Consider the following 11,749-nt stretch of genomic DNA (forward strand, 5'->3'; position numbering starts at 1 on the left):
TGATATTGGAAGGCTGGGGATTTATATCCATGGTCGAGTCCTTCCAAAGAGCTTTATAAATGCTATAGACCTGTCTGACTGACCCTGTCTAACTGACCCTGTCTGACTGACCCTGTCTAACTGACCCTGTCTGACTGACCCTGTCTAACTGACCCTGTCTGACTGACCCTGTCTAACTGACCCTGTCTGACTGACCCTGTCTGACTGACCCTGTCTGACTGACCCTGTCTAACTGACCCTGTCTGACTGACCCTGTCTAACTGACCCTGTCTGACTGACCCTGTCTAACTGACCCTGTCTGACTGACCCTGTCTAACTGACCCTGTCTGACTGACCCTGTCTGACTGACCCTGTCTGACTGACCCTGTCTAACTGACCCTGTCTGACTGACCCTGTCTGACTGACCCTGTCTGACTGACCCTGTCTGACTGACCCTGTCTGACTGACCCTGTCTAACTGACCCTGTCTGACTGACCCTGTCTGACTGACCCTGTCTAACTGACCCTGTCTGACTGACCCTGTCTGACTGACCCTGTCCAACTGACCCTGTCTGACTGACCCTGTCTGTGTCTCAGTTCCGCCTGGTGGTGAAGACTGCTCTGAAGTTGTTGCTGGTGTTTGTGGAATACTCAGAGTCCAACGCCTCTCTACTTATAGAGGCCGTCACTACTGTAGACACCAAGAGAGGTACCGTTCAGTCTGTTTGTCGCTCCGTCTGTCTGTCGCTCTGTCTGTCTGTCTATTGCTCTGTCTGTCTGTCTGTCGCTCCGTCTGTCTCTCTGTCTGTCTGTCTGTCTGTCTGTCTGTCTGTCTGTCTGTCTGTCTGTCGCTCTGTCTGTCTGTCTGTCGCTCCGTCTGTCTGTCTGTCTGTCTGTCTGTCTGTCTGTCTGTCTGTCTGTCTGTCGCTCTGTCTGTCGCTCTGTCTGTCTGTCTGTCTGTCTGTCTGTCTGTCTGTCGCTCTGTCTGTCTGTCTGTCGCTCCGTCTGTCTGTCTGTCTGTCTGTCTCTCTGTCTGTCTGTCTGTCTGTCTGTCTGTCTGTCTGTCTGTCTGTCTGTCGGCGCTCTGTCGGCGCTCTGTCTGTCTGTCTGTCTGTCTGTCTGTCGCTCCGTCTATCTGTCAGTTGGTCTGTCTTGATTAATTGAGTGTTTGAGTCATGGATTGTTTAAGTGACCAATAGGCTCGACGGTCAAATGAAAGAATGATGGATATCTTATTGACGATGTTTGTCCAGGTTGTAAGCAATGGTCTAATGCCATGGAGATCTTAGATGAGAAGGATGGAGTGGACACAGAGCTGCTGGTCTACGGTATGACCCTCATCAACAAGGTACACGGCTTGGTCTGGCGCCACATTGCGTATGAACACACGTTGTCTATCATTCTATCATCTCTGTTTACAAATTTACACCTCACTCCCTCTCCCCCTTCCCATTCCCTCCTCCCCCCTCTCCCACTCCCCTTCCCCACTCCTTCCCCCTCCCTCCCCTCTCCCTCCTCCTCCTCCTCCCTCCGTCCTCCTCCCCTCCCTCCTCCCCTCCCCCCTCTCCCTCCTCCTCCCCTCCTCCTCCCCCCTCTCCCCCTCCTTCCCCCTCCCTCCCCACTCCTTCACCTCTCCCTCCTCCTCCTCCCCTCCCTCACCTCCTCCCTCCCCCTCCCTCCCCCTCCCGTCTCCTCTCCTTCCTCCCCCCACTCCCCCCTCTCCCCTCCTCCTCCCCCCTCTCCCATTCCTCCCCTCCCCTCCCTCCCCCATCGCTCCCCACTCCTTCCCCCTCCCCCCTCTCCCCCCTCCTCGCCTCCTCTCAGACCCTGTCAGCGTTACCTGACCAGGACTCCTTCTATGACATGGTGGATGGGTTGGAGGACCAGAGGATGGAGGCTGTAGCTAAGAGGTTCCTGGGGAGGAGAGGAACTGACCTGGACCTGATGGAGCAACTCAATATCTACGAGGTGAGACACCACACACACACACACACACACACACATGCGCACGCACGCACACACACACACACACACACACACACACACACACACACACACGATACACACACACACGCATGCACACGCACACACACAGGGATACACAATGGCACAGTTTTGGCTGATAATCCTGATTTTTCATAGACCACATTTATGTCCTAGATAAACCTGAAGAAATAGGAGAATATATATATATATATATATATAGAATATGATAAAGAAGAGATCAAGACGTTTTTTCTATCCACATCATCCTCCTTCATTTCATCCTTTCTCCTTTCTTCTCCCTTTTCAGGCGACTCTACGTCATGAGGATGGCGATGATGAATCTAATCCGCCCACAGGGCTCTCTGGCCTCAAGGACCGCCGCCGCGCCAGCTTCGGGGACAAGAGGAGGGGCCTGGAGAGAAGGCGGAGCCGCAGAGCATCTCTAGGGCGGTCTGGGAACGCCTCGCCCTGCAGCCCGTCCACTCAACACTCCGGGTTCCAACCCTTCAAGGGACAAGGAGGAGAAGACATGAGCAAGAGGTGAGAGAGAGGGGGAGAGAAGGGGAGACTGGAGAGAAGGGTAGACTGGAGAGAAGGGGAGACTGGAGAGAAGGGGAGACTGGAGAGAAGGGGAGACTGGAGAGACTGGAGGGAAGGGGAGACTGGAGAGAAGGGGAGACTGGAGAGCAGGGGAGACTGGAGAGCAGGGGAGACTGGAGAGCAGGGCAGACTGGAGAGAAGGGAGACTGGAGAGAAGGGAGACTGGAGAGAAGGGGAGACTGGAGAGCAGGGGAGACTGGAGAGAAGGGAGACTGGAGAGAAGGGAGACTGGAGAGAAGGGAGACTGGAGAGAAGGGAGACTGGAGAGAAGGGGAAACTGGAGAGCAGGGGAGACTGGAGAGAAGTGGAGACTGGAGAGACTGGAGAGAAGGGGAGACTGGAGAGACTGGAGAGAAGGGGAGACTGGAGAGTATGGGAGACTGAAGAGACTGGAGAGACTGGAGAGAAGGGGAGACTGGAGAGGGGAGAAGGGGAGACTAGAGAGAAGGGGAGACTGGAGAGTATGGGAGACAATAAAGTGGGTAGAGGGCACAAGGTTACAACCCTTCAATAGACGGAGGGCAGATTATATGAGACTGTCTGAGTACTGACTATCATGACTCAGGATGACCCAGATGCAGACAGTTCGAATCACAGATGTTTAATGACCAAACAGGGGGCTAAAGACAGGTCAGGGCAGGCAGAGGTCAGTAATCCAGTGCAGAGTCAGAAAGGTACAGAACGGCAGGCAGGTTCAGGGCAGGCAGAATGGTCAAAACCGGAAGAACTAGAAAACAGGACTAGAGAGAAAAACACGCTGGTATGTTTGACGAGACAAGACGCACTGGCAACAGACAAACAGAGGTATAAATGCACATGTGGGGGAAATGGGCGACACCTGGAAGTGGGTGGAGACAAGCACAAAACAGGTGAAACAGATCAGGGTGTGACAGCACCACCCGGAGGGGCAGATCCCGAGTGGACAGCCATACTCTCTGCCCGTGACGATAACGGGGAGCCGGGGTCCGGTGGCAGTCCGCTTGTCGTCGATCCCTGGAGGTTGTCTTGAGAAGAGCAGACCGGGCTTTCTTACGGCAACAGCAGTGGATGAGTACGCTGACCTTTTCCTCTCACTCAGGGAAGAGCGGGCTGATACACTCGAAAGGCGAGAGACCAGTGGCTGAGCAGGGAAGGGTATTGCGTGCGCATTCCACCCACACGAGTTTCTGGCTCCAGTTGGTGAGGTTGGCGGGGACGAGGCAATGAAGAGTCGTCTCCAGGTCGTGATTGGCTCCGACTGGTTGTTAGACTGTGGGTGAAACCCAGAGGACAGGCTGGACGACGACCCAATGAGTTTGCAGAACGCCTTCCAGTACCGGGACGAGAACTGAGGACCACGGTCAGAGACCACGTCCACCGGAAGTCCATGTATACGGGAAGACGTGCTGCACCGTGAGCTGGGCCGTCTCCTTGGCTGAGGGTAGCTTGGGGAGGGGAATGAAAATGACGCTTTGGACAACCTGTCCACCACCGTAAGGATAGTGGTGTTGCCATCAGATGGAGGGAGACCAGTGACGAAGTCCAGGGTATATGTGACCAGGAACGGCGAGGGACAGGAAGTGGTTGAAGGAGGCCAGCTGGAGCTCGCCGAGGAGTTTTATTCTGGGCACAAACGGTTCAGGCAGTGACGAACGCGGAGACGTCAGGAACCAAGAGGGGAATGAGCCTAATCCAGAACCCTGGGAATGGGCAGAGTCCGAGACAAACATCCGTTTAGCCAGGCCCCCCACCGGGGTCCGGCTGGGAACACTCACGTACCCGGTTCTCTATACCCCAGATGAGTGAAGCCACGAGACAAGAGTTAGGAAGGATGGTCTCGGGGCCTGATGGTGTAGTAGCGGGGCTATAGAGTCGTGACAGCGCATCCAGCTTCACATTCTTGGACCCCGGGTGGGAGGAGATGTTGAAGTTGAATCAAGTGAATAGCAGGGCCCATCGAGCTTGCCTGGAGTCGAGGCGCTTGGCGGTGCGGAGATATTCCAGGTTCTTGTGATCTGTCCATACTATGAATGGGTTTTTCACCCCCTCTAACCAGTGCCTCCACTCATCCATCATCATCTTCACCGCGTGTAGTTCTCAGTTCCCCACGTCGTAATTCCTTTCTGTGGTGTTGAGACGATGGGACAGGACAGACCCCACTCCGACGTCCGATGCGTCGACCTCCATCACAAACTGCTGGGACGGATCCGGATGGATTAGGACAGGGGCTAAAGTGAATTGGTGCTTGAGGTTCAAGAACGCTCGGTCTGCAGCTGGAGACAACGTGTTTACTGATTTGTGGGAATCCCTGGGTGCTGTAACACCAGATGAACCAACGGTAGAAATGTGCAATTCCCAGGAAGCATGCAGCCAATCCGCCACCACTTTCACCTTTCTAGGATCCATCTATATGTTGCCTGCAGCTATGATATTTCCCAAGGAAGGAGATGGTGGAGCGATGGAATTAGATTTTTCTCCGTTTTGACGATTAGAGGACGCTGGAGGACATGTCGGACGCTGGAGGACATGTTCTTCAGTCGAGGGGGAAAAGAGGAGGATGTCATTGAGGTAGACGAACACGAACCGGTTCACCATGTCATTGGAGAACGTCATTAACCAGGGCCTGGAACACAGCAGCAGCGTTGATCAGTCCGAATCGCTTCACCAGGTATTCGTAATGCCCGCTAGCCGTGTTAAAGTGGGTCTTCCACACGTCCCCTTCCTGTATCCGTACCAGATGGTAGGCGTTCTGGACGTCTAACTTGGAGAAGATGGTAACCCTCTAGGGAGGCTAGAAAGCCGAAGTGATGAGTGGAAGCGGGTGGTGGTTTTTAAAGCCCCAGAATTCAATACACGGGCGCAGGGTTTTGTCCTTCTTCTCCACAAAGAAGAACCCTGCCCCAGTGGGGGAGGCAGAAGGACGGAGTCCTCAATGATGTCCTGTACACACACTGTGTCACGCTCGTCGATAATGATTGGACCAAAGCGTAGAATTTAACATGTTTAATAATTAATATACTCACCAACAAAAACAGAAGAAAAACGAAACATGACGTTCTGGGCTGCTCACAGGCAGCTACACAAAAAACAAGATCCCACAAAACACAAAGGGGGAGATGGCTGCCTAAATATGATCCCCAATCAGAGACAACGATAAACAGCTGCCTCTGATTAGGAACCATACCAGGCCAACATAGGAATATAAATCACCTAGATGACCCACCCTAGTCACACCCGGACCTAACCAACAAAGAGAATATAAATCACCTAGATGACCCACCCTAGTCACACCCCGACCTAACCAACAAAGAGAATATAAATCACCTAGATGACCCACCCTAGTCACACCCCGACCTAACCAACAAAGAGAATATAAATCACCTAGATGACCCACCCTAGTCACACCCGGACCTAACCAACAAAGAGAATATAAATCACCTAGATGACCCACCCTAGTCACACCCGGACCTAACCAACAAAGAGAATATAAATCACCTAGATGACCCACCCTAGTCACACCCGGACCTAACCAACAAAGAGAATATAAATCACCTAGATGACCCACCCTAGTCACACCCGGACCTAACCAACAAAGAGAATATAAATCACGTAGATGACCCACCCTAGTCACACCCGGACCTAACCAACAAAGAGAATATAAATCACGTAGATGACCCACCCTAGTCACACCCGGACCTAACCAACAAAGAGAATATAAATCACCTAGATGACCCACCCTAGTCACACCCGGACCTAACCAACAAAGAGAATATAAATCACCTAGATGACCCACCGTAGTCACACCCGGACCTAACCAACAAAGAGAATATAAATCACGTAGATGACCCACCCTAGTCACACCCGGACCTAACCAACAAAGAGAATATAAATCACCTAGATGACCCACCCTAGTCACACCCGGACCTAACCAACAAAGAGAATGAAAAGCTTTCCATGGTCAGGGCGTGACACACTGGTACTGAGGTCCTGCTACACACACTAGTAATGATGTCTTGCTTAGGGCTGCTGCGGTGACTGTATTACCGCCACACCGGCGGTCACGAGGCATGAGGGCAGTCAAATTCTCCAAGCTCTGATGCTGAAGCTTGTCATTTAGTAGCCTACCAAACATGCTAACTGCCAGGTACTCAGTAATCTATTGTCATTCTCAAATCACTCTGACATCAATGCAAAATCTAGTCAAACACTTCATGAGAGCTCATGTTGCGCAACATTACTATAGGCTACGCAATTGCGTGAGAAAACAGAGTGATGGCCTCTACTAAAAAGAGGAGGATCCCATCAGCGTTCTATAGGCTAGGCCTACTATGTTTTGTTTCTCAATTTTCCTAATATTAAACACATTGCTTATATTTACAACAGGCGTAGCTAGCCTAGCTTGCTGGCATGAAAATAAACCATGGGGAAAAGCGTTCTCCATTCGCTGTTTAAGTGCATAGATGACATGCCTTTTTCCCCCCGCCCCTGTTTTGATACAGGTGCATGATAATGGTCCATTCTAAACCAAAACAAATGTTACACATATATTATTTAGTACCCTACTACCCTATAGGCCCTGGTCCAAAGTAGAGCACTACTACCCTATAGGCCCTGGTCTAAAGTAGTGCACTACTACCCTATAGATCCTGGTCTAAAGTAGTGCACTACTACCCTATAGGAGATTAAATCAAGAATATTCTGCTGGGTGACTATATTAGCCTATCACTTGTGAATTATACATATGTTATCACTTGTGAATGATGCCAAGCATAAGAAACAACTTGTTCGAATCAGTCGCACATTTCATGTCACCTAGCCCATAGGCCAAATAACTTCATAAAATGAAGCACATTAAATCCGCTTTGTAAGGGGTGTCTAACTATATACATGAGCCTAACTACATACATAAGCAGCGTGTGAGTTTCAAGTTTGGGGAAGATCATTTTCACCATTATAATAAAAGCATTACATGTATAATTGTATTTGCAGTCACTGTTGATAATGGTGTTTTCCACTAATGTAACATTTGTGTTCATAGCCTACTGCCATGTTCACATTGCTGCGTGAAGAAATATCCTAATGGTTTATCAACATTTTAAGCTAAACGTTCTGATCTGTTGCGTTTTTGATGCTAGTGGTTGTATTAATTTGGGATCTGTTGCATCCCACAACTGTCTCAGACTATCTTAGAATAGAATTCTGTGCGAGAAATAAGTACGTATTGACCTATTCTGTCAACTTTTGTACTATGGGGGATAGTAGATTGACGTAGGCTAGTGCTCTTGCTGTTGACAGTTCTTCCCCATATCTTTAACATGCACCTCGGAATTGGATGAGGAAGTGCGTAGTTGCGTCCCCGATGTGTCTGTCTTCACTTATAGCCTGCGAGAAAGACCCGATCAGGTGACTGAGAGCCGTGTGAGTGAGAGGCGCTTCGGATTGCGCTGCACAAGGGAGAAGAGCACAACGCAGCACTCTGGGCGCAAAGGCATTGATTTTGTTTTTAGGGTGCATTACGGCCAAAGCGGATGTCGCTGTGAAATTTAAGACATTATCAAGTGCTTGTCAAATTGTGAATGAGAGACCGATGTTGTGTGTACAGCCTGCGCAAAAAAAACAAAGCAGAGCTCATGCCTTTCAAACAACTTTTTTCAAATCATCATTAGAGTCTCATCATGCAGCTTTAAAATGTATTTAACCACAGAACTGCTGCACATACTGGTACTGATGCCCTGATACGGGGACAGCAGAGCGTTCCAACAGGAGCTCACATCAGGTCACATCCCCCTGATCCTCCTCTCCCCCTCCCCTCCCACATACTGGTACTGATGCCCTGATACGGGGACAGCAGAGCGTTCCAACAGGAGCTCACATCAGGTCACATCCCCCTGATCCTCCTCCTCCCCCTCCCCTCCCACATACTGGTACTGATGCCCCGATACAGGGACAGCAGAGTGTTCCAACAGGAGCTCACATCAGGTCACATCCCCCTGATCCTCCTCTCCTCCTCTCCACGTCTCTCCTTCTCCGCCTCCGCCTCCCCCTCCCCTCCTCTCCCCCTCCCCCTCTCCTCCTCTCCACATCTCTCCTCCTCCTCCCCCTCCCCACCTCTCCTCCTCCCCCTCCTCTCCCCCTCCCCCTCTCCACCTCTCCCCCTGATCCTCCTCTCCACGTCTCTCCTCCTCCCCCTCCCCTCCTCTCCCCCTCCCTCTCCTCCTCTCACCCTTCTCTTCTCCAAGTTTCTCCTCCTTCTCTCCCCCTCCCCTCCTCTCCTCCGCTCCCCCTACTCCTTCACTCTCTCACCTTCGTCTCCTCTCCTTCTTCTCTACCCTATCTCCTATCTTCTCTCTCTCTCTCTCAGTGTAAACGAGTCTTTGGCCTGTGTAAGTACAACACTGGACAGTCAGACAGTATCTGACTCGGCTACGCTTAGCATAACAACAGCATGGTGAACATTCTGTGTGTGTGTGTGTGTTCATGCCTATGTGCAGAACATGTATGCAGGCATGTGTGTGTGTGTGTGTGTGCTGGGAGACCCACTCAGAGTTCACGGGGTCCAGACAGTGGAGTGATGGTGGATGCAGCTGTGTGTGTGTGTGTGTGTGTGTGTGTGTGTGTGTGTGTGTGTGTGTGTGTGTGTGTGTGTGTGTGTGTGTGTGTGTGTGTGTGTGTGTGTGTGTGCGTGCGTGCGTGCGTGTCTCATGGGAATACATGCTGGATCATCTCCACTGTGTTTTATGGAAGGAGCTTTAACATAACGCACACAGAGGCACGCTGGCACACACACACACACACACACAAGGTTTTATTGCTATTGCTATCCCATCCGTCACACACGTGTCTCTGGTCTTGTGAAGCAGAAAAGCACCTGGTACACACACACACACACACACACACACACACACACACAAACACACACACACACAAACACACACACACACACACACACACACACACACACACACCGGGGGCCGCATTCATAAAGCGTCTCATAGATCTTTCATACCCCCCCCCTGGCCAACTGTGTGTGTGTGTGTGTGTGTGTGTGTGTGTGTGTGTGTGTGTGTGTGTGTGTGTGTGTGTGTGTGTGTGTGTGTGTGTGTGTGTGTGTGTGTGTGTGCGTGTGTGTGTTAGTGTGTTATTGTATGACCACACAGTCCCTGTTGTTCCATTAATTGTTTTTGAATACATTTTTAAAGGTAAGTTTGTTGTTTTCTTGAGTAATTGGAAGTAAGCTCCATGCGATCATGGCTCTGCCTAATACTTTGCGTTGCTGTGAATTCGTTTTGGACTTGGGGACTGTGAAGAGACCTCTGGTTGCTGGTCTTGTGAGGTGTGTATTGGGTGCCTGAAGAGACCCCTGGTGGCTGGTCTTGTTGGGTGTGTATTGGGTGTCTGAAGAGACCCCTGGTGGCTGGCCTTGTGGGGTGTGTATTGGGTGTCTGAAGAGACCCCTGGTGGCTGGTCTTGTGGGGTATGTATTGGGTGTCTGAAGAGACCCCTGGTGGCTGGTCTTGTGGGGTGTGTATTGGGTGTCTGAAGAGACCCCTGGTGGCTGGTCTTGTGGGGTGTGTATTGGGTGTCTGAAGAGACCCCTGGTGGCATGTCTTATGGGGTGTGTATTGGGTGTCTGAAGAGACCCCTGGTGGCTTGTCTTGTGGGGTGTGTATTGGGTGTCTGAACTGAATTTTATTTGATTATGCAAACAAGCTGGTATATATTACAGTAAATATTATCATAACTAGTAGAGAAGCAGCTAATCTCTCGTCAACATGAAGGACTGTCACGCGTGTTGATGATGTTTAGTTCTGTATGTGCAGTTAAAGGGAAAGGCTTCCTGCTCTGTTCTGAGCTGCAGCTTTGCCTGGTGTTTATTTATATACGCGATATTACCGGACAGTAATCAAGATGGGACAATCAAGACCAGAGGCCGAACAATTAGTTGAGTTGTATCAAAAATAGAGAAGAGCAACGGCCCAAAGCAACTGCCCTGAGGGACACCGCACCATTCATATCTGATGTTAGAGAATCTTCCATCGAATAACACTCTCTGGGTTCTATTGGATAGATAACTCTCAAACCATATGATGGCAGGTGATGAAAAGCCTTAGAAAGTTATTTCTTAAATGATCAATAACATCAAAGGCTGGACAGCTCCAGCTATCATCTTACTATCCATTTATTTTAACCAATCATCAGTCATCTGAGTCAGTGCAGTATAAGTTGAGTGCCCTTCTCTATATGCATGCTGAAAGTCAGTAGTTAACTTGTTCTCTGAAAAATTGCATTGTGTTTGGTCAAACACAGTCCTCTCCATCAGTTTACTAAGAACAGGCAGCTGATTGGACGGCTGCTAAATCCAGCGAATGGTGCTTTAATGTTTTTAGGTAGTGGAATTACTTTAGCGTACTTCCACGACTGTGGACACACATACTCCTTTAGGCTTAGGTTGGTGGTAATACAGTCTGCTACCATTCTCCATAGTTTCCCATCAAGGTTGTCTATACCTGGTGGCTTACCATTATTGATGGGTTTCGTGTCTTTACGATAAATTAAATTATTTGACATGCTATTTATAAAGTCAATTCTCTGTAATTAATATTACCTGATTAAACTAATCATGTAAATGTAATTAACTAGAAAGTCGGGGCACCACGGAAGAATGTTTATTGAGCTGTTATCTTCTGAATAAACTCTTAAAGACCTTGTAATCTTTTATATCAATAGCAGTCAATTATTAATCATCACCTTATTCAGTCTCATCTGAACGTCGTAAAATTCTTGATTGTCTTCACGAACCCTGGCTAACAAATTGAATCAGCCATTCAAAATGTGGTTTCATTATTTATTTACTAAATACCTCAATAGTCACACAGAATTACATGTACACAGGACGGATCATACATTGATTACTAATTATGTCATAAAAGAAAATGACCCTGGCTGACGGAGCCGATATGACAGCTGGTTACACAAAGAACGGGGGTTGGGTTTGAATGAAAGAGCGGGAAGACTGAAGAACAGAAGGATTGGGTCTCTGTCAGACCTCATGAAGCTATGCTATCGTAAATACAGAATCTTACGCATTCTAAATAACCTCCCATTTGGAAAAAGGAAAATGCAAGAAATATATTTACTCTGAGCTGCGCTTCGATAGATTGGTCGACAATGGAAGGCTGGGTTGTCCAGCAGAGATCTCCCTTGTG

General features: G+C 49.5%; 1 protein-coding gene across 1 annotated transcript in view; it reads left to right on the forward strand.

Moving 5' to 3' along the window:
• Nucleotides 1–2,504, forward strand: part of LOC139372790 (FH1/FH2 domain-containing protein 3-like) — a gene marked incomplete at its 3' end in the record, with an annotated part of 90,892 nt that extends 88,388 nt beyond the window's left edge. Inside the window, 4 exon segments of the mRNA XM_071112593.1 lie at nucleotides 576–687; nucleotides 1,232–1,326; nucleotides 1,803–1,946; nucleotides 2,272–2,504. Coding sequence (XP_070968694.1) covers nucleotides 576–687; nucleotides 1,232–1,326; nucleotides 1,803–1,946; nucleotides 2,272–2,504 — 584 coding nt within the window.
• Nucleotides 2,505–11,749: the final 9,245 nt, after the last annotated feature.

Source organism: Oncorhynchus clarkii, chromosome 18 (assembly GCF_045791955.1).
Source record: "Oncorhynchus clarkii lewisi isolate Uvic-CL-2024 chromosome 18, UVic_Ocla_1.0, whole genome shotgun sequence".
NCBI classification, from domain to species: Eukaryota; Metazoa; Chordata; class Actinopteri; order Salmoniformes; family Salmonidae; genus Oncorhynchus; species Oncorhynchus clarkii.